The sequence below is a fragment of the Alosa sapidissima genome, chromosome 8 (assembly GCF_018492685.1).
Source record: "Alosa sapidissima isolate fAloSap1 chromosome 8, fAloSap1.pri, whole genome shotgun sequence".
In the NCBI taxonomy this organism is placed as follows: domain Eukaryota; kingdom Metazoa; phylum Chordata; class Actinopteri; order Clupeiformes; family Clupeidae; genus Alosa; species Alosa sapidissima.
This window is the reverse complement of record NC_055964.1, coordinates 22608500-22631100: the sequence shown is the minus strand read 5'-3', so window position 1 is coordinate 22631100 and position 22601 is coordinate 22608500. Positions and strand designations below refer to the sequence as shown.

Sequence of the window (22601 nt, the reverse complement as noted above, 5' to 3'; positions counted from 1 at the left end):
TAACAATTGTTTTTGTTTTTTATTATTATTATTATTATTATTATTGTCACATACAGAATGGAAAATGAAATTAAAAAAAGAAAAATACACAAGGTGAACAGAGATAAGAAGGGAAAGCATAACTTCACTTGTCTCACTTAGCAGACGCAACAGGCATACAAAAACATACAGCACACACACAAGATGAGCACTGAGCATCACAAGGTTTAGTAATAGTTGTACTAACTAAAGAGCAAAAGAAGTAAATCCCAATGCCCTGAATATTTTGGTCACAATGGAATCCATTTATCACTCTCCTTCCAAAAAAAAAAACACTGCATCCACTCGCTTGAATCATTCTCAACCTGTTTGCTGCTACGTGAGGTCCTTTAATTGAGATTCTTCCACATCTCAACTTAGAACGCCAGTGACCAATCTCAAAGAGACACCTCACTGACACATCCTGTCACTCTTATTGCATGACAGTGCAACTTTGCAACAAAGCACAGTGACATCAGTCAGTAAAGTTGTATAAAGAAAAAAGCACACACTGAAAACTCCCCTCTTGCGGTAAATAATGAGATGTGGTGTTTGGAATGTGTCACCCACTCCAATCAGGCAATCAAGCACCCACACAAGCACATGGGAACAATGTTTTTTTATCTTCATTTGAACCACTTCTTCAGCATTTACACTAAAAAGTGCACACTACACAGCCAATGCCACAAATGGATGGTGGGTGAGAATCTGTACTGTGTAGAATCTGTAAGCATGCTCAATTACACATGGAGTTGTAAAAAACAGGAAGTACAGTTTAAGGCTTTTATCAGGATAAATGATTTTTAAGCACTTATTAAATGCCAGTGCTGTATCTCAAGGGTATGATCAAATAACGTCTCCGTTTTTCACAATCCAGCACTTAGACACACAATGTGACAATTCTGAATATTTTGAATGCCATACATCTTTGATTGGTTATGCTTTACAAATAAAAGCAATGCAACATTTTAGGTCATTGAAACTGAAATTGTCTACATCATTTTCAGTTCTTTCTATCGGACTCATCACTCTGGTGAGTAAATAACTGAAAATAACATTCATCCTAGAAAATCAGATTTTGGTTAAGCTTTTTTCCCCCTATCACTGTGCAGGCATTAAATGAGATGCTAGTCCATAGCTTAATTTGAGAAAAGGGCAAAGTGGGTTGCTGGTCAGCAACAATGACAGTGGGGCATGGTTGAAAATACTGTACTGTTGAGAGGAATGGACAAACGATTTGTAAAGAGTTTAGCATGAACATACATTCCACACAGACTTTATAAAAAGCACATTCAGGTTAGTGGATGCTTTGGAATGCCTGCTAAAATGACTGGCTCACAAAGTTAGGTTAGCCTCCATGAAAAGACATTCAATTTATATATTATGATTCTTTGTTAATATTTAATTGTCATGTATATACGTATGCTCCCTTCAAAATAATAAATAAGAAAATAGAAGTCTGTGGTCCATGAGGTACAGATAAGGAAGGAAGGGGGGGGGGGAATCAAATGTTGAGTTTACGTAATTCGGTAAATACCTCCCCCGCTCACGTACACATAATAACAGTGAATGAGTTGGGTGGCAAAAAACAGTACAGGCCCAAAGTGGATATGAGGGTCAATAATCACAAAAACAAAGACATGATGGGAGCAAGTCTTAGAAGGTGTCAATTCAGTGCACCCACTCCATTCATTCACTCATTCACTCACTCATTCAGTCATCATGTATTCATTCATACAATGCTTAATATCAATATGCACCCACATCACCCCATCCACACAAACAGTATTTACAATGAAGCAATAGAAAACTAGCACTCATATTTCCTAGCAGAAATGAAATAAACAACAAAAGGTTTCTTGCAAAGCTCCAAACAGCATGGTGAAATTACCCCTCTCTTTTTTGTTCAACATCCTCCTACGTCAGATGTCTCATAATGGGTTTGCAGTGTCAGACACAGGCTGCAGGCTACCGTGCCAGGCTCAGAGCATACTTGGTGGGTGTGTGGGTGCGTGTGTGTGTGTGTGTGTTTAACCTGTGACACATCGCCGTGACACAGTGTAGTCACTGGAGAAGATTGAGAAGGAGAGCCACCCAGCCTGGCATTCCAGGAGTGTAATGGAGTTGTTTGCAGTCTGTTGCCAGACGTGACATGACCCGATGTGCGCGGTCGACCAGCATTTCAAAATTCACATTTGCACTGCTGAGGATGAATGAAGTCTGTTCAAATCCATTCAATCATTCTCTTTCTCTATTTTTGTTGTTTTTTTGTTTTTTTTTGTGATTGTCTGAGACTGAACCCTCGCAGGCGTGGAGCCTGTGTTCACCCTTCCTCCTGCAGTCTGTGCCCAGAGGAGCTGGCAGTGTCTGGTACTTGAGAAGGCTAAAGAGGTGATGTGTGTGGAGGGTGAGAAGTGTGGACACTGGCCACCATATCCCATCTCCCACCACTAGAGGGAGCCCACACGCCTGGGAGGAGTGGCTGCCCGCAGTGTGCAGTGGCCAGAGAGAGAGAGAGAGAGAAAATCAGAAGAGGGCTTTGGATCCTTGGTTCTCAAACTCAGACCAGGCGTCGTTCAGCTCCATAAAGATCATTTTAGCATATTCTTCGTAAGGCTGACCTGTGGCCTAGAAAATGTTGATAAAAGAATGTCATGTTTTTTTCATTTTCTCAAAATATATTTTTGATGAAGCCAAGAAATGAATCATGGAACTCCACACCAGTGATAAAAATGAGAGAAAAGCAGAAGCAACTCTATTGCAGTTAATGAAACGAGTAAGGGTTTTCACCTTGTCGGGATGCACCACGAGCACAGCTTTCCTGTAAGCCTTCTTGACCTGATCGGGGGTCACCAGGTCGGCCATGCCCATCGGCCTCCATTTGGTCTCTCCCTCCCACAAGACCGTATGAAGGGTGGAGATCAGGGCCCGGATGTTCCGCTCCTTCCCCTCGATCCAGTCCAGGATCTGAGCAGGTTCAGGGAACAAGAGAGGGGGACATTCAGACACGGCGATGACCACATCTGATCACACACCACTATGACCATCCTCATGAGCAGCAGTAATCCACAACCACTCACAAGCTTTCACATAAGCATTAGCATAACTAAACGGTCATTCCACATGAAATCAACCGGACTCTGTCACTAGACTTTGATGAAGTCAAATGTGTGTGTGGGGGGGTGGGGTGTGGCGGGAAGGTTTCCTTATTTGGCCTCACCCTAACACAAGTCTAGCCTAAAGAGAACATTAAAGACGCTAAATCAAAGATTCTTATCCAACCAACTCCTGAAGGATTTAGGGATTAGGACGTTGAACCTGGAGTTTCAAAGGATCCATGTCTCTGGACAGCTCCTGTCTCCTCATCTCAGCGATGGTTCGGGGCCCTCTCCTATCTGGCTTGGACGAAAAGCCCTGAGTGGACAGCAGGTCCCCAAAGTCATCCTCCTTCACTTTCGGTTTTGGGCCTAAAATAAAAAAAAGACAAAAGAACTAAATAACAAGTCGTCACAGTAAAATAACACAATTAGTTCTCCTTTCTCTTAATGATCAGAGACAAAACACAAATAATATAGGATACATTTTTGTCCCTTTTCACAAAGACTATTTTCACTTGCCGCTCTCACCAAAGCCCGGGCCCCTGATGCCCCTCTCCTCTCGTCCCCCGATCACACTGAAGTTGACGTTGTAGTTTGGTTTGCCGGACTGGGGGGCAGATTTGGGTGGCTGGGGCTTTGAGGCCGAAGCAGGGGGCATCCAGCCTTTACCTGCCCCTGCCTGAGAGCCACCAGCCGGCCACTGTTGGCCTCCGCTTTTGGGGGCAGCTGAGGGCCCTGACTTCATGCTGAACCCAGAGCCAGAGAAGCCCCCGCTGGAGGAACCTGTCAATATAAACAGCAGGGAAGTTAGAACAGTCTGGTGGAGACCTCAGGGGTGAAGAGGTCTTTCTGCTGATGTACCCAGGGCTGTGACGGTATGATTATTTCTTAATGCGGTTTTAGCTAAATAAGGATTCTAGTGTTAATATTTCCAATCTCACACAATATAACTAACTTTCAAAGGACAAATACAAGAAAAAAACGCGGTAATGACCTCAACCCTGTGGTAGGAATCACATGACTGCGCTATTATGGTGATGCGTTGAGGCATGACCTTACCTGGTAATGTGGCTCCCAGGTTTCCAAGATCAGCAAAGGGATCAAAGCTCTGTGACTTGGTCTTGGAGATGGATGCCACACCCGGCGCTGGAAGTTTACGAAAAATACTGTTACATTTCTGTTTTTTCTTTATGTTATGCATGTATTTGTGTGTGTGTTTATGTAGGAACAAGGACAGGAATGAAACACAGCCCCTCAGCTGCCTTAGTTTGTCTGCCTTCCCACAGACATGCTGGGTGGTTCCCTGAGGTGGTGTTATTTACCGGGGAAGGAGGGTTTTTTGGGCATGGCGTTCATGCTGGCTGCTGCAGCGGGTCCACCGCTTTTCGTCCAGCTGTCCCATCCTCCAAGCAAGTCTGGCTGGCTAGCGGACGAGGTCATTTTGGGAGGCTCGTTGGTCAGCTTATCTGAGAAACGAACAACAGACAGACAGACTTCATTATTCTGCATCTTCAGACTGGTAAACAGTCACTTCACCAATCCAGTCTAAATCAGAGACTGACAACAACTACTTTGAAAGTGTTATTAGCATGCAAGGTTGGTGATAATGGAGTGAAGGGAGGTAACGCAGACATGCATGAGAGAGAGAGAGAGAGAGAGAGAGAGAGAGAGAGAGAGAGAGAGAGAGAGAGAGAGAGGTCACTCACTGAGGTCAAAGAGGCTGGAGTTGGAGGATGGAGGCGGGTTGGAGTTGCTGGAGGCTCCCTCTGAGCCAAGGAGGTCCCCAAACAGGTCGGGCTCTGACTGCTGGTGTGCAGACGGACCTGATCCCATTCCGAATGGGTCAAAGAAGTCATTCACTGCGGAGGGAACAAAAAGGACACGCTAAAGCCAACCAGTTCACTCCTGATTAAGAAAACAGTCGTCACGAGCCAGGCTGCTAGGCAACATGTTGCAAGTATCCAATTAGAACACTAGGAATCAGTCATGTGATTGCCAGGCAACATTGCTCAAAAAGTTAGCCCATGTATCATTACCTTTAGATGTGAATTGTTATGCTACGGCCATATAACAAAACTAACACTTGATCTTACATTTGGGAGGCTGGGCTGCAGCCGTGGTATTGCTAGGCGCATTGTTAAAGAACAGGTCCTGGTCCGCTTGGTCTCCAATCAAGTCGTTGCTGCTATCTTGTCGCACACCGATCCCGGGTGGGGCAAAGAGGTCGTTCAGGAGGTCACTGTTGCTGGAGGAGGCCTTCATGCCACCTTCTGTGCTGGTCTGCGGAGGAGCTGGCGGGCCGGGAGTGTCCGAGTTCAGGCCCAGCAGGTCTACAGTGTCGCTGGGCTGGGGCTCTGGAGGCTGGGTCGGAGACTGGAAGTCCGTGTCGAACAAGGGCTCGCTGGCATCGCGGGACAGTGGTTCGCCCGGCGGGCCCGAGTAGGAGTAGGACTCGTCTTCCGAGGCATCGCTCAGGTTGTCCTGGTCGTCCATGGGACCAGACAAGCTGTCCGGCCCATCGTGTTGACCACTAACATCTGAATAAGACAAGGTGGCATCTTAGAGTTGAGCTAAGCTATTATGGCTTTATAACGTCATGGTCTTCATTTAACATATAAATACCTAAACAGGTAACTATGCTAAAACAAACCAAAACAAAACAAACCAAACCAAACCAAAACAAAACATAATCATCTAGGAGGTGTCATCACACAATGTGAAAAATGTTAGAGCAGTAAAAATAATAGTGGTTGCTTACCCTGCCAGTCAAGGGTCTGAAAGAAGTTGTTGGCGTTGGGGTCGTTGTCCTGGGGGGACTCCGACTCGGACCTGTTGGAGCCATCAGGCGTTTGCTCCGTCTGGGGCGATTCAGCGTCATAGAAGGCCGTGGAGCCTGGTTGCCGTGGGAGCTCAGGCTTGCCTGGGTGGGCAGGAGGTAGAACAAGCAATCGGTCAAAACAGAAATTTACCCCGTAAGTAGTGCTGTGTGAGTGATGAAGAAACACAGAATGTGTAACTGACCTAAAGTCCATGATGTACAAGAAATGTCTAGAGTTGACAGCCTTGATCAAAACACTTCCATAGGCACACACAGAGGCAGAGTGGTCTTAATGACGTACCAAACTTAGAGAGAATCTCCTGTTGCTCGTCACGGCTGGAGAAGAGGATCTTGGGATTGAGGCCTTTGGTGGCAAAGTTGTCCCACAGTGGAGATTTGTTGCTTGGGCGATCCTGAGGCTCCACCTCCACGTTCAGGTTGGCCTGGAAGAGGTCGGGATACTTCTCCTGGATGTCACAGGCGTCTAAATCATACCTGAGCAGCAGACAGAAAGCACCCTTATAACTCAGATCATACTGTGTTCAATCATAATATAATACGACTTTCAAAACGTTTGATACCAGAGAGACAGTGTGGACATGGGTGGGTGTATGACAAGAGACCAAATGTCTAGTTTCAGGATCCAGTACTGGACTAAACTCAAAGGAAAAGCCAAAACCCTACACTTTCGGTAACATCGGACTTACTTTGCAAACTTGACTGTGGTAGCATTTCGCGGCACAAAGCCTGTGTGGAACTGGATCTGGAACATCTTCATGGAGGCCATCTACAATCACAAGACAGGATCAGACCATAGCACATGACAGTGGAGCATGAAAGTTAGTTTAAACTCTTCTGTATTAAAGACTAACAGCAGGGTGTTTCCTAGTGGTCAGTGTGTACCTTGGCTTGAAGACGGCCACCCAATGTGGAGCGGGCGTGATATATGACGATGAGCACGTCCCCTTGCACTGTGATGTCAAGAGGAATCTCAGCACGTCCATCCTCTGATTTAAAGTCCCTGCAAACAAGGCAGACATCAGTCAACAGATTCTAGGGATCCCTTAATGAGGTGCTGTTTAAAGAAACAGTATGTAGCTCTGCCCAAAGGTTGTTGATATCTGAACTCAACAGACAATCGAATTACACGCCTCCCTCCCTTTTGTTATCCTGAAACAATATGTTAATTTGCTGGAACTGTTTATGGCTTAGCCTCAATCACACACTGCACCTTTAAGTCATTAACCAGACAGCCTTTAATAGCTAACAATACCACACTTCCAATTTGGCCGTCCTTGGGTTGAAATGTTTCCTTGCACATAAGTCACCAGTGATTTTTACCCGACATGTCTACTTCACTGGGGGCTTTCCTGTTCGACTGTGCAGGTGCTTGTCAAGAACGCTTGGCCTCATTCTCCTCCACATGAGCTCTACGAATACCCGGGCCAAATCGGTATGACAACCGAGTTCAGCGCCTAAGACAACGCCCTTGCATAGAACAAATCACAATACACGCCCAGTGCCATCGTGAGGAGCACACGCAGCCGAGAGCTTCCTCAGCATTACCAGACTGATGACATCAGTATAAACGCCATGTCACAGTGTGCTGCCTTTATAATGTGCTATAAAACGCTGCCAGTACAAACAGACCTCTGATCCTTTAGAGAAATTGCACGCAATAGAACTTAAGGCTTTTTCTTCCCAAAGGCCAGCCCTGGAGACGTTCTAGTAAGCCACTGTGGCACAGACGTGTCCCACTTACAGATCAAATTCAACTGACGGCCAGATGCAAGTACACATCTACTGCAGCTCCCCTGTTTATCTCATTATACTTTGGTGTGTGTGTGTGTGATAAACAGCGCTCTCTGCAGGGCGTTTTGGGTGGGCTTACTTCATCCTGTCGTACTCCTGGGAGGTGGTGGCCACGCGCTCGTCGCCCACGTACACCTCGCAGAAGGGCCGGCAGCCGTTGCGCTGCTTGTTGAAAAGGGGCACGGGCGTCATGGCGATGGAGCGGATGAGCAGGGGCTTGCTGTGAGGGATGATGGGCTCCTCGGCCATCATGTCACACATGTACTCGATGTACCTGCACAAGACACACACGCGCGCACACACGCACACACGCACACACACACACACACACACACACACAGTGATTCAGTGCTACTTATTACACAATACATAGTGTATGAGTCAGCACACACTAACGCTTCTGAGGCAAAGTGGGCCAGCTCTCTGAGTAAGCAAGGCCATGAGAACAATGCCAAACATCAATGAGTGCTCATGGGTGGGAGCTGATGTTGTTTATCTTCTCTACACTTCATTATAGATAACACACACTGCACTGCACTGAGCTTAAACGGGATTAAAGCTCTTTTACAGCATAAAGCTTTTCAACAGGCATATAGTGTCAGATCACTGAATCATCAGTGCATCTCAGTGATGCACTGCAACTCTATATGTAGTTCACCTGCTTTGCTGTCTAGTAGGTGATATGTAGGGGATAAGGATCTAGTGGCACAGATGCGTCCCACTTTCAGATTCAAATCACCTGATCAGTGAACTGAAGACCTGGCATGTTCACACACCAACTGCAGTTCCTCTGTTTACTTCCTCAGAAACTGGCACACAATTCTAATCAGATCAATTTGCCAAATCCAAATCCAATTTCACCCATTTCAATTTGATATCTTCTTAACTTCAAATACCTCTTGACATCATGTGTTTTATGATGTATGAGCGGTCTTCAACTCTGCTATCGGAGTCCAAGCAGGTGGCTTATTGGACTATACTAAAGCTGAACTGAACTACACTGAACTGAACATTGTCCTTATGATTAGGACAGCAGAAAGCTTCAAGACAACCCAAACATTGCAAAGAATGCAACTCATTGTTACCAGCTGCATTAGAAGGCTGGAGTGTTTGAGTGCTAATTCTTTTCCTAACTGAACTGAGTGAACATTAAATTGTGATCATTTCACTATTCATTTCTCTCAAGTCTTAATGAGGAGCAATCTTACACACTAACCTTACCAATGTTACTGATACATTTATAACATATAACAGACTTACAAGATCAACAGTAATCTTTATCTTATGGATTAATCTCACTGATTCACTTGTGAGAAATTACCACCATGTGTTCAATACCTGCCATGTAAACATACTACCTCTCACTCTAAAATGGTGAAGTCTCTAATTGTGTGTGTGTGTGTGTGAGAAAGAAAAAGGGAGAGAGAGAGAGAGAGAGAGAGAGAGAGAGAGAGAGAGAGAGAGAGAGAGAGAGAGAGAGAGAGAGAGAGAGAGAGAGAGAGAGAGAGAGAGAGAGAGAGAGAGAGATGCCCTCAGTACCTTTTGTGTGAGGGAGCAATACCCGGCGGGCAGCGTTTCATGCTGAACATGTAGACGGCCGCCTCAGCTGTGGTGAAGAGACGGCAGAAGCACAGGAAGGAGCACACGGCCACCGCGGAGGCTGCACGCCCGTCCTACCGGTCAGCGAGAGGGACACACGCCAACAATGATTAGTTACACATTCTAAAACTGATAGTTCCGGTCCTTGATTGTGACTGGCTGAATTGTGTTCGATGTCGTTGTAAAATGCAGCATAAACATCCACCTTTACCGCATTTCGTTCTATTTTACTGAATTAAGAATGGTTAACTATGAATAAATCGTTACATTTCTCTTTGCTGTGCCTTTACTTTATGAAACTTTGCCAGGAATTTATAGTAACAGTTTTACAAAAGCAATAAGCGACTCGAGTCCATAGGTTACACTGATTTTACAACAGTTAAGGGGGGTTTTAGGTATTCCGCTAGCACATCGTGCCTAACAACACCCCTTAGCTGTTGTAGAATCTGTGTAACCTACGGCCTCTCGGGGCTTATTGCTTCAATAGAGTACAACACACATTAAAGTACATGTCATAGAAAAGTGATGCATCTTGGCACATCACAGATACTGAAAAATATATCAATCAAATTTCAGAAAATATCCTTTACATTCTATAGCAAAAGTGCTCTGCACTGGCATAGCACTTAAATCAGTTTTAAGACCTCTAAGCAGTTTGGGTAAGTTGGCTAACACAAACTATGATATAAATGGCATTATAGAACATAACAGCGGTTCTCACCAGACAGTGCACCACGCAGATGTTCCTCTGGTCCTGTTTGAGCCACTGGTGCATGTTCTTGCAGATGCTGTAGAGGTTCCTCAGGTTGGGGGCCCGCCTCGCCTGCCACCCACACTCAAACACCTGCTCAAGAACACACTCAGGTTTAGACACCTGGAGCTAGGTGGCAGGCGCTTTCAACACACCAAATATGCTCACTGAACAACAATAACAAACACACTAAAATGTACAGTAGCCTCAGTAAATATACATATCAGTGGAGCGGCAGACTAGCGTACCCTGTTGTGGAATCGGGAGGGTCGGTAAGAGCGCTTGGAGAGGTTGTAAATGGCATAGTGACCCGGGTGGCGCGAGTCCAGGAACAACCGCACGTCCTCTATGCTGTTCTTAATTGCAGACTCAACTCCTTCAGCTGGGAAGGACATCACTGTGCAAACAGAAATTACAGTAAGACATAAAACCTCGTAATTCTCTTAAAGATTTTAATAGATGAGAACTTCCTAATTGTAACTGCTTGAGATGGGTTTTTAACAATCTTTAAAAAGGTGGCATACCTGCTATTCTGGAGGTGATGTAAGAAATGTCGAGGTCTCCTTTTGCATAGCTGTCGGGTAAAACAAAGTCAAGATGAGCGATCAAAGGCAACCAAGCCCTGGATATGGTTGTGGTCATGCATCAAACCACACTCTAAATCTAAGATCATTTTTAATTAATGTCAGTGCACACAAATACACACAATGTAGACAGCTGAACATTACAGTCCATTAGACTAATAATCTACGGTCAGTTTACAAAGATATTGAATGAGAGAAAAGTCACAATGCACAAAAGGTGTGCTTTCCAAAGACTGATTTTAGTGGACAAGGTATCATCTAAAGAACTATCTACTTCTACACGATTTATGGGATGTAGGCTGGAAAACAGATGCAGACAAACAGAACAAACAAAACAAAAAAACACACACACACAAACACGGCGTGGCACAACTCAAATCACAAACAGAATGCATGTGGTATCCCATAATTACCTGGGGCTAGTGGGCGGAGAGATACGACCACAAGACGAGAGTCGGGAACAGAATGAACGACATTAACATAAAGAAACAGAACAAAAATATGGGCAAAAACAGATTGACCAAAAATGCACAACTGATGAGTGGGAGATGAGTGGGAGCTGGGGGTTTGGGCATGGATGGGAGATGGAGATGAGCACAGCAATGGCTTCACAAAATCCATTCAAATTCATCAGTCTCGTGATGTTACTATACCCCAGCCCCTACCAAAAGAATCAAGCGCAAACGGAGCTGAGCGATTCATAGAGGTCCTCATCTCTGTGGACGGAACTTCTGAGCTCTCAGAAAACCGTGCAACTGCACGGGCTAGCAAATTAGCTTTTAGCTTTCTCAGCACCCTCTCAGAAAACAGCACAATTGCATGGGCTAGCAAGTTAGGTTTTAAGTTTCTCCGCTCTTCCCCAAAAGAAGCAAGCTCAAAGTTTGCAGGGCAGATTCATAGAGGTCTTCATGACCTCTGGGGATGTCCCTTCTGGGCTCTCCGAAAACAGCCCAATTGCATTGGCTAGATAGTTAGCTAGATAATTCCAATCCAGGAAGAGAGGAGAAGCTGTATTAAAAAGCAGCTATACAGTTGCGGTGGGCAGTATCCCGGTATACCATAGCTGAAACAACAGCTATATCGGAACGTTAAAAAAATACTGTGACAACTCTCTGGTCATACTGCCTAGCACTACTGAAGGTGTTGAAACTCCGCTTAGAGCTTGTGTTCATACTGAACACCCATTCCTGTGCAGAGAAGCTAAGTGAGTATTACAACATAACAATCAATGCAAAGCAATTTCACGCAACTCTGGAAGATCCAGATATGGACGTAAACTGTTAGATCGAACACTGAATTCAAATAAAGGGTTTTAGAGATCCAGTAAAATAAATGAATGACCCCACAGATTAAACTACAAGTAGGAGCTGCTCACTAAACAGAAGTGTGAACAGCAGGAGGCCAGATAAATCCATTTGGAGCAGATAATCTGCCACTACATCTCAGTCTTGCGCTCTATTGACCTTCCCATGGCAGATGGTTCATTTACCATTCACTAAAGTTAACCCTCAACCAACTAAACCAGACACAATCTACTAACCCTACATCACCCAAAAAGTAAGAGTGGACAATGACATGAGTGAGCAGAACTACTGAAATGACCTCACACTAACACTGTAGATGGCAATAAAATAATGGCATGAGACTGCTATTCACTATTGAATACCTTACTTACAATAGGTGCTGCACAATATAGGCCACTGGACCCCTGGTGAATGTCCTCTTGGCTGACTCAGCCTTTGACCTCTGAACTCACTCACCTGGCCACAGACTGGATGACCTTTGAGGAGGTGTCTTTGATGTTGGTCAGGAAGCGTTCAGTCCCTCCCTTGAGGATGTCCAGGAAGCCACTGCCTGATTGGTCAGGATCAGCCCCATACATCCCTAAGCAGAGCAAACACAATACAAACATTTGTCACTGATGGATCAATAGAGGTGATTGGTAACATTTGCTGTTTGTGTTGTCAACAAGTTAAATGTTCTGCACTGACAATTAGCATTTTTGAAGCAATCATGGTGAAAACACAGCGGACACAAAAGTTAGGATGAAGTTCATCAATATTTAATTTAATGTCACAGAGGGGAAACTCAATCAGAACACCCAACTCTACCATTTTGAAACACAATACATGGCATCTCAATACACTGACCACAGCTGTAAAGACCGCCCGCTCGCCCACCCACCCACACACACACACACACACACACACAAAGGCAGCACAACCACGGTTGAATATAACGTCCTGCCATAAACCCATGCAACAGGTGTCACGGCCATTAGACTATTGCCTGATGCACAAGGCACAGCACAGTGCACCTGCACTCTAATGGGACTGCCATGACGGTGGCCGTCACTTTCCTGCCCACTCGCTCATCTGAGCCACTTCTCGTTCTCAGCAGATGGTGGGCTGCTCAGAAACAGCAATCCTCTTACAAGACGGCACGGAGCCCCTGGAGAAATTTAGGAGGTGCAACAGTGCAACAAAGCAGTTTGCATGAATACTCACTGCAGAAAGCACAAAAGTACTGCCAAATGGTTTTTACAATTAATTTGAATGGGTTTATACGGGTTGTTAGCAAAAGGCTACATTTGATGCGAGGTTGGAAAATGAGAGTGTAGCCATTAGGCAGTGACAGAGCTGCAGAGAATAAAGAACAATCTAGAACTTGGTTTTATGATGGCTTTATGACCAGGCTCGAGTGCTGACCCCACATTTAACCAACTGCACTCAGTTTTTAAGCATCAGTCTAGAACTCATACTAGGAATTAAATGTACAAAAGAATGAACCCACACACACACATAAATCAGACAATGAATTATATAGAGAAGTGAATTCAGGAGTGTGCTTGCCACATAAAACACACGCACACACACACACACTCACACAGACAGAAATAGAGACATTCCCCCAGCACTCACCTGCATTGTGGATGTTGTTGATCTGCGCTGGCAGTTGGGCTCCGTTGTTTCCGTAGCCTCCGTTCTGCTCCAGGAGCTGCAGAGATTCATAGCCATCGTAATTGGGCTTCAGGCAATAGTAGGGGCTCAGCAGACTCATCGGGACAAAGGTCACAGACTCAAACAACAACAACAAAAACAACAACAACAACAACAGGGCTCCCGGACACCAGTACAGACACACTGATGCACTGACGAGTGGCTGAGAAGAACTGGAGCTTTTTTCAGACGCCGGAGCTGTGATCGTTTACATCTCCCGCAGCCACGACTGCCGGTGTAAGCAGCACAAGAAAGCCTTCGCCACGTCAGCCGACGCAAAAACCCTCTCCAGTACCGCAGCCAGCCAGACCTGGTCTGGCTTCTCCTATCTCTCTCTCTCTCTCTCCCTCCCTATCTCTCTCTCTCTCTCTAGAGGTAGTGAGCTGCGTAATCCACAGGGAAACCCCAGCTTAACCCAGATCAGCTGGGTTTTAAAAATCTGCCCTCGCAGACGTGCGGCCGGACAGCCAGCAGGCTGGTCTCTCCAGGCAGGGGGCGACCCCCACCCCTGCTACCCCAATATAATGACCGCCCGCCTGCCTGCCGTAGTCACTCACCCCACACACACACACACACACACACACACACACACACACACACACACACACACACACACAGGGCAGTCGGGCTCAAGTCACAACTCTACTCCCAATACGATAAACAAACCCCACAGGACTGAGTGATATCTATAAACAGAGACTGCAATACAGCCACTGTTGAGACTAGAAAAACAAAACAAAAAAAAACAATGACTAGACAAGACCACATAAAACTGATAACCTAATAACCTACACTCCGTTACCCAACAACAGGCAACACATAGCTTAGTTCGAGCATGTTCAGAGTCCAGAGATAGCAAACTCACAGCCCTAGACCCTGCCACCAGCCACAAATAACACAAGCCAAAGCCAGTTTGTCAACATCTGACGTTTGGTCTTCTTCAGAATCCCCAACATACTGGTGTTTTCTTCTTTTTCCTTGTCTCCCTTACTACAAGATCTCTCTATCCACATATGTCCCTCCTTCCGCTCTGTGACATCACATGCCATTAGGCTGGGCACAGAGGAGGAGATCAGAAGCTCCTTTGTCTGAGCGACGGCAGAGAGGGGAGGGGAGGAGGAAGAGAAGAAGAAGGGAAGCAGTCTTCCAGCGGCGCTTCAGAAGAATGCTTTGACTACAAACGGGGGGACTTGTTCCTGTTTACGCTCGAGGATCTGGGGGTGTTTACAGACAGCCCTGGAGAACTGAGAAGACCTTGCCTTGAACGTGAGCCAAGTCTCACCATCTCTCTGCACTGATCTGACTTGAGTATATGACCACCACATTAATTATTCACTATAACTATTCATGCATTTAGTTGACACTCTTACAGAGTCCAATTACAGGGACAGTCCTCCTGAAGCATGTCAGGGTTGAGTGCGTTGCACAGGGCCACAACGGTGGCAGCTTGGAGTCGAACCCACGACTCACTTCTGATTTTTCTATATTTCAACGTTACACTGTCACACTGTAGATATTGCAGCAGTACATGGACATCACGTTACACTTTGTGTTGAGATTGGAGCGAGGTTGCACAGCTTGCAGAACATTCCCTCCAAAGCAGCAGACACTTCATGTGCTAAAGGAGCAGCCTGTTATTTCCATTTAAAACTATCTAGATGTGCTCTATGACCTGATCTTTGAACGTATAATGATATTTGAAAGTATAAACAATGAGTGAGGCTAGCTCAAAACATGAGAGCTCTACACACTGCTCCCCCACTTTCCCAGCATGGTCCGCTGTCAAACACCCAGGTGACCACACAAAGCTTTCTGTGCGACCGCACAAAAGTGAGTTACCGTCAGTGCTGTGCTGGGCTGTGCAGGGCTAGGCTGACTCACCTCCGTGATGGGGGACTTGGGATTGACGTTCCTAGCAGCAGCAACCTCCTGCAGCTGGTTCACCAGCTCGTTGATGGACAAACGCTCCTCTGGGTTGATCTTCAGCATGGACCCTGCAAGACAATCAACAATGTCCTTAAGGGAGGGTGCACACACAACAATAACAAACAGCCACTCAAAGACTGATTCTTATCAAAGTATTATAGAACAAAGGAGAACAAATCTCAAAGGAAGCTATTTATATATTCTACAAACATAACAGTAATCTATGTATACTCAACAAATAACAAAGAGTGCAACATTTTGTATGATGCCAAAACATCCATAGATTCATAAAATGAATGCCGAGTGCTGAATGCATGGGGTTTCTTAGACAGATGCTCATTAAGGAGGTAATGGGCACTGCATTTTCACTCATATGAGAATATGATGGCCAATATGGCCCAAGCAAGTCCTCAGTGATTATTTACACTCAAGAACTTAAAAAAGGGACAGCTTAGGAACATACAGGAATAACCATAGGCCACTGGTGCACCTCTCCACACCTTTCCAACACATCTCAGGTATGTAGTCCCCACCCCAGCCAGAGGCAGAGATACTCACGGATGAGCTCGTGAAAGACAGTGTACTTGACGTCATTCTGCGGGATGGAGTATTTCCCATTCACAATCTGCAGCTTTGCACCCTCCTCAAACGGGTGCTGTTTAAAGCAGAGCAGAAAGAGGATGCATCCTAGGGCCTGCGGAGAGGGCAGAGGAAGTGGTTAAAGCAAGAGCAGGGTTGGGCTCCATGGCAAGCACTAGCAGATGTCACCTAGCACAGGAAAATAACTGCACGGCCATTTTTTCACTGCTGCGAGAAGTGCAGAGAGTTTTCTTATTGTCAGTTATTCTGTTTGTTTTATCTCTCAACAACCAAATATCCTGAAACAAACAATTAACGTTGCTTCTGATACAACCACAGGAAGAGGCAAAATTATGTATTATTTGATACAAATTCTACTGAGTTCAACAGAGTTCCTTCCTCACCCAGATGTCCTGCTTCTCATTGATGGGGAAATTAGAGTACATGTCGATCATCTCAGGCGTACGGTAAGCAGGAGTAGTGTTTCTGGTGATCTGGTAGGGAGTAGGAGGGAACACAACATTAACATTGAGGAAATCACATACATTACACACATAATAACAAGTAACTCATTTAAACAAAACATTAATCCAATCAACACAGTGGGAAGCAGGCAATGACCGAGAGGAAATGCAAAATTAGATATGAATTCATTTCTATGACGACTACCTGCAGAACAACGGGGCTGTTAGGTCGCCGGTGCGCTCATGAGGGCATGAAACAAACCAGAGTGTCCTGATTCAATTAATCATTACATGGCCCAGGAAACAAACAGCCTGCTAAATACAATTCCTCTAAGCTACTTCAGGAATTATGATCCTGACAACAACAGCAATGTGAGAGGTCAACACAGATTCATGATTCTGTTTCTGTAGCTGTGTATGTATATGTTAAATAAAAAAAAGGATCTTTCAAATCGCACCTAACAAACAAGCCAGGGGATATTTTCCACACAGAACTGAGTGATTGCAAGTGACAGCCAAGAAAGGCAGGTGAGCAAGAGGCATTCACCTGAAAGCACTGCACAACCCATCGGACCAGACATCTGACATATCCAAATATGCATTATACTACATGATGCATGAAAACCAAGACACATAAACAACGGTGAAGAAAACGCAGCATATATGTGGTCGTACCTCATCCTCCACCATGGACCTCTTCTGAGCAGACCAGCTGTAGTCAGGGTAGTGGGCGATTGTGGTGGAACTGCCAAAGTCACACAGCTTAACGGTGCCCTGTTGGCTGATCAGCAGGTTCTCAATCTGGAACACAAACATAAGGCATCACGATGAGATGGCTGAGAACACATTAGCATCATCCATCAGCAACACGTGTGAACTAGATCACCATCCATCAGTCAGACGTGAATAAGAACAGTGCATATGAAAACATTTCACACATGCCAATCTAAACTACTGAGGACTGTAAACAGAACACACATGTCAATCTAAACTACTGAGGACTGTAAACAGAACACACGTCAATCTAAACTACTGAAGACTGTAAACAGAACACACATGCCAATCTAAACTACTGAAGACTGTAAACAGAACACACATGTCAATCTAAACTACTGAAGACTGTAAACAGAACACACACGTCAATCTAAACTACTGAGGACTGTAAACAGAACACACACGTCAATCTAAACTACTGAAGACTGTAAACAGAACACACACGTCAATCCAAACTACTGAGGACTGAAAACAAAAAACACAAACCAACCAACAGTAAACATAATGTAGTTCAGTTAAGTAGAATAGGATGTAGTAGGTAAAAGAGAACAGGCAACAATATTATTTTCACCACCAGTTGTTACTTTACATTAGTAATCAATGTGAGTATTATCCATTGCATGAATGAGAGCAGCACCCATCATTGACAAATGCAGATGCTGTGAGCAGCACCCATCATTGACAAGCGCAGATGCTGTGAGCAGCACCCATCATTGACAAGTGCAGATGCTGTGAGCAGCACCCATCATTGACAAGTGCAGATGCTGTGAGCAGCACCCATCATTGACAAGCGCAGATGCTGTGAGCAGCACCCATCATTGACAAGTGCAGATGCTGTGCGTGCACGGGGCGTCACCTTGAGGTCGCGGTGGATGACGGGAGGTTTCTGCTTGTGCATGTGCTGCACGGCCCGGCAGGACTGGTAGAAGATCTTGAGGATCGTGTCACATGATATGGAGCCCTTCTGCTCCACACGCTTGATGAAGTCCACCAGCTGACCTGCAAGACAACCCGGGGGAGAGCAGGACGGGGGGAAGTAGGGTGGGGAGGTTGAGACAGAGGAAGCAGACGTTTGAGACCGGATGTATGTGACAAGAGGGCTGCTGCTGACTCCAGGGCGGGAATGCTCACTACACGATCTGCATGCTCGGCATTCTGACGCTGAGACAAACGTTTATGAGTTCCCATTCAGATGTGTGGAAATGTCACATTTTTTGAGGTGGTGCAGACAGGAAGTGGATGGTATTGCGCGATAACAAAAGGGCTCTTTAATACTTCAGACTAGAACACTCTGTTGATGTACGAAACACAAAAGCATTTTATATATTGTATTCACAATCCACTCTGTGTGTGGAAGAGACACAATAGAACAATTGTAGGCAACAATATTAACTGACAATCTGTAAATCTCGGCCAGCATACCCAACGTTTTCAGTTAAAGTCTCCAATTGGAAAGTGTGTATTAGGCCCATTCACACCAAGAACGATAACGATAACGATAACTATAAATAAATATCGTTCTCGTTAATATGAATGACGACGTTCACACATAAACTATAACGATAACGACATGAAGAACAATATCGTTGGGGATCATTTTCAGAGCGATTTTCACAACGATAAAATGCTAATAGCCAATCAGAACCCATCGAATTTTAGCCCTCAAATTTATTAACACAATGAGAGACTTTGTTTATCGTTGTTCAGTGTGAACGCTTTTATCGTTATGGTTATAGTTATAGTTATCGTTATCGTTCTTGGTGTGAATGGGCCTTTAGGCCCTATGTGTCTGAACATAGAGAACTTGATGGATGTCTGTGTCAGCTCTGGCATTCTGAGCGTGGGAGAGGACGAGGACACTGTACCTTTACACAGTTCTGTTAAGATAAGGAACTCCGCTTGACCCGTGTCTGACTCCTCTTTCCCTATAGAAGCAGCTGAGCAGAACTGCACAACATTCGGGTGGCCAGACAGCTTTTTCTGATGGATAACACAAACGGAAGTTTTAGTTCGAGTACAAATGAGCAAATGATAATTCTGCTTTACTATTTAAGCATGCTCAATATATTCATAGTGCAGTTAATGTTATGTGTCTGTAATTTCACAAATAAAAAACACAATATGTAGCATTAAGCATACACATTAAGCATGTGTAGTACCATAAAGCAAAAATAACATGTTATACCATGAAACAGACTTCTTGGATGATTTCTTTGTTCTTCTCCTCCTCATGGGACAGGAGTCGCTAGAGAGAAATACGTATTGAGAAAAAAAAACATTCAAATGGTAGGCTTGCCAACTACTGGCAATAGTGTATGCAAATCCATTATCCGACTGGCGTTGCATGTTATGTACAATATATTCTGATAAGCAATTTTGATTGAACAGTGTCAAACATGGATAATCAAGAGGCTGGCAATAAGAAAATCACATACCTTGAGGGCATATTCTTTGCTGCTACCTAAATCCTGTGCTTCATACACAAAGGCAAATCCCCCTACAAGAGCAAAAAAAAAAAAAAAAAACATTTGAAGTCTAGAATAATATCAACAAAATAGTTTTTGTTACATTCACATTCTTATTATGTAGAAACAGTACCAAGAAGTGTACACATTTCAGAGGAAAACAAAATAGAGCAGCAGGATGCATTCCAGGAAGAGGTCCATTTAAGAATTAGTCATCTGGTGGTTCAGTGAGTCAGCATTAGCCTAGAAGTCAGCATACAAGTTTGCAAATTCTCTCCGGCACTCTGTGAGACAATCCAACTTCACTCAACTAAATGACCAGTCCTTCTAAAGTTTGCGGAGTATAGTCATATTACTCTGGGATGATGGTATTCTATAAGTAAAGCAATAGGCCTAGTCACAACTATGTCGGGCAACTGTGATTAATACTAAACCTACACACAAAGAATGTTTTTATTGAACAAGCTCAACAGAACAAGGGCATAAAAAGGCATTTTTACATCTCTTTTCACCCTATAATTTTTAATCTCTCCACAGTTAAAGGTTATGCACAAACTCCCATATATGTTACGTTGCTTTCATTCAAGTATACATTACTTTAAGTAGGTTGTGCTTTATGGTTTGCCTATTATCCTACAACCCTCTAAAGACCCAAAACAAAATCTGCACCAAATGGCACAACAGAAAAGAGGTTTCGGTATGCAGTGTGGCCAATGAAATCCTCAGCTCAGCAAACAAAGACAGACATAGTTCAAACACTATGTGTAGTCCTATCGGGCTTCCACCACTTGAATAGTAGCAACAGCTGAGGCTGTGGAACCAGTTTGTGTACAGTTTCAAGACACTAGATACCTGGCACAACAGTCTGGAAAGAAGGGAACAGAAAATGGCCAGTCAGGTGGCTTCAATGTCTTGGTCACCATGGAAACTAGTAAATCAGTGGCAAGTGCCTTTCTGTGCCCTGGTCTCCTGGAATGAAAAGGCCTTTAAACGTTCACGCTTCCCAGTTGTAAATGGACTATCTACATGCTGAACAACAACATCTTGACAAAGTTGAAAGAGAGCAGAGGGGCACACCAAAGAGGCACTGAATTAGAGACGCTCCATTCATACACCAGAGACTCATTTCCATTAATTTAGCCAAGGGATTTTACTGCCAACATGCCTTGTCTTCAAGCATTTTATTTTTCAAATAAACATGTAGGCCTGCCATGTGTAGGACTGCATTCACAACTAGGTTTCTTTCAGAAAAACTGTAAGGATAAAATCATATGAAGCTGACCATTGCCCAAGCCATTGAGTGGGCTCACAAATACAAATTGCTGAGTTTAATCACTTAGGAAGTGATACATTTCCTTTCCCACAAACTTCCCTTGCTCTTCATCTGTGTGCATCAGGAAAGGGAATGGTGGATTTAAGCATAAGATAATATGACAATCAAACCACTTGCAAACAAAGTAGCTTAAAGAACCCTCTGGCTAATTCTACACAGGAGCTTTTACAGATATCAGCTGTAAAACGCCATAGTTATGCAATGTTTCGTCACACTGGGTGTTAAATTACACAACTAGCTATCTTGTGATAATTTACAAGCTAAGAGAAAATGTTTCAGATGATCAGATTAAGCATAACGTTACTTGGTACTGTTGCCTAACAGTCTAAGCAACCATTACAAGGCATACAATTTTTCAGAGGGATAACGTTAGTGCATATCATTAAAATGAAAAGTGCTTGACAGGGGAAAACACTCCCTTAAGTTAGTTAGCCAAGGAGCTAAACAAACTAACGTGACTAATTGTGCAAATACAAAAAAGTGCGATAGAATTTATCTTAGTTAGCTATCAATACTTGATGCAAGACAGGGGCTCATTAACGTTGCGTTAACGTTAGCTTAACTAGCTCCGGATATTAGCTCAGTGAAGTTTACGGATCGATAATGATTAGCTTAGCGTTCAACAGCAGAGCTGTCAGCACCGAATATATGAACTAAAGTTATACACCAAGAACATCGAACGACACTACAAGCGACTGGCATACTAAGCTTAGAGTTGGAGTGTTTGTTATATGGGGTGTTTGTCAAGCTAAAGCTAACGAGATAGCTTGCTTGCTACGTGACATTGCTAACTGACACGTCAAACGAATGGAAGTTGCTAGCTTGTACTAGCTCATAGCAGTCAATTGCTAGTTAGCTAATACAACAGAATAGAATAACAAGTAAGGTTAAGGGTTCGTTTACCTTCTGCAATAACTCTTTTAATTCTAAGTTTCATATCACCAAGCTCGACAATTTGCCCAACAAAGTCATTATGGTCCCGACTAGCAGCTCCTGCCGAACCGGGCCCAGCGAGGAAATCAATTGCGGACTGGAAGAGGGACATTTTGTCCGGCGTCCCTCCGTCGAACACCTTATGTTATCCAAACGTACGAGGGCAATTTTTGCGAAATATAATGCCTTTTGAAATGAGTAACGACACTCTCCTCAGCCGAATTCCAAAATGACTAGTTCAACATATGATCTTGGATTTAGCTAAACATTCTCGTCCCAATGGTTTAAGACGACTATATTTTCACTGTATTTCCGTAAGGTCCTGACGTAGGCATGATGTCATGCACGTTACTTCCACTTGAGTACATCAGGTACCTGAGATTGCTTTACTTCCACAGTTGTCTGTTGTTTTTATTACATATGTTTGGCATACATGGATATACAAGTT

At 44.3% G+C, this 22601-nt stretch overlaps 1 protein-coding gene across 4 annotated transcripts; it reads right to left on the bottom strand.

Moving 5' to 3' along the window:
- Positions 1-6: 6 nt before the first annotated feature.
- Positions 7-22473, bottom strand: gak (cyclin G associated kinase). Of its 4 annotated transcripts, none has more exons than XM_042101165.1 (29): positions 22124-22473; positions 19858-19919; positions 19608-19667; positions 19288-19402; positions 18279-18421; positions 17324-17449; positions 16589-16678; positions 16164-16299; positions 15561-15673; positions 13602-13677; positions 12441-12564; positions 11094-11099; positions 10621-10670; positions 10345-10493; positions 10067-10189; positions 9286-9419; positions 7826-8020; positions 6838-6955; positions 6642-6721; positions 6236-6429; positions 5875-6036; positions 5210-5653; positions 4823-4975; positions 4439-4582; positions 4176-4262; positions 3636-3899; positions 3337-3485; positions 2809-2985; positions 7-2646 (listed from the first exon to the last, which is right to left on the bottom strand). In XM_042101165.1, exons 1-29 carry the CDS (start codon positions 22263-22265, stop codon positions 2545-2547), a joined length of 3918 nt encoding a protein of 1305 aa, XP_041957099.1. In that variant the 5' UTR covers positions 22266-22473; the 3' UTR covers positions 7-2544. The 4 variants fall into 4 exon arrangements, with proteins under 4 accessions (XP_041957099.1, XP_041957101.1, XP_041957100.1 ...); XM_042101167.1 differs by having other exon boundaries at positions 3645-3899; XM_042101166.1 differs by lacking the exon at positions 11094-11099.
- Positions 22474-22601: the final 128 nt, after the last annotated feature.

What these genes read in the sequence shown, in the direction of transcription:
- gak (XM_042101165.1), bottom strand. Translation starts at nt 22,265, where the DNA reads ATGTCCCTCTTCCAGTCCGCAATTGATTTCCTCGCTGGGCCCGGTTCG. An exon ending in CATCACCTCCAGAATAGCAG is followed by an intron (nt 10,494 to 10,620) that starts GTATGCCACCTT and finishes CTGTTTGCACAG; the next exon opens with TGATGTCCTTCCCAGCTGAA. An exon ending in CCTCCCGATTCCACAACAGG is followed by an intron (nt 10,190 to 10,344) that starts GTACGCTAGTCT and finishes GTTCTTGAGCAG; the next exon opens with GTGTTTGAGTGTGGGTGGCA.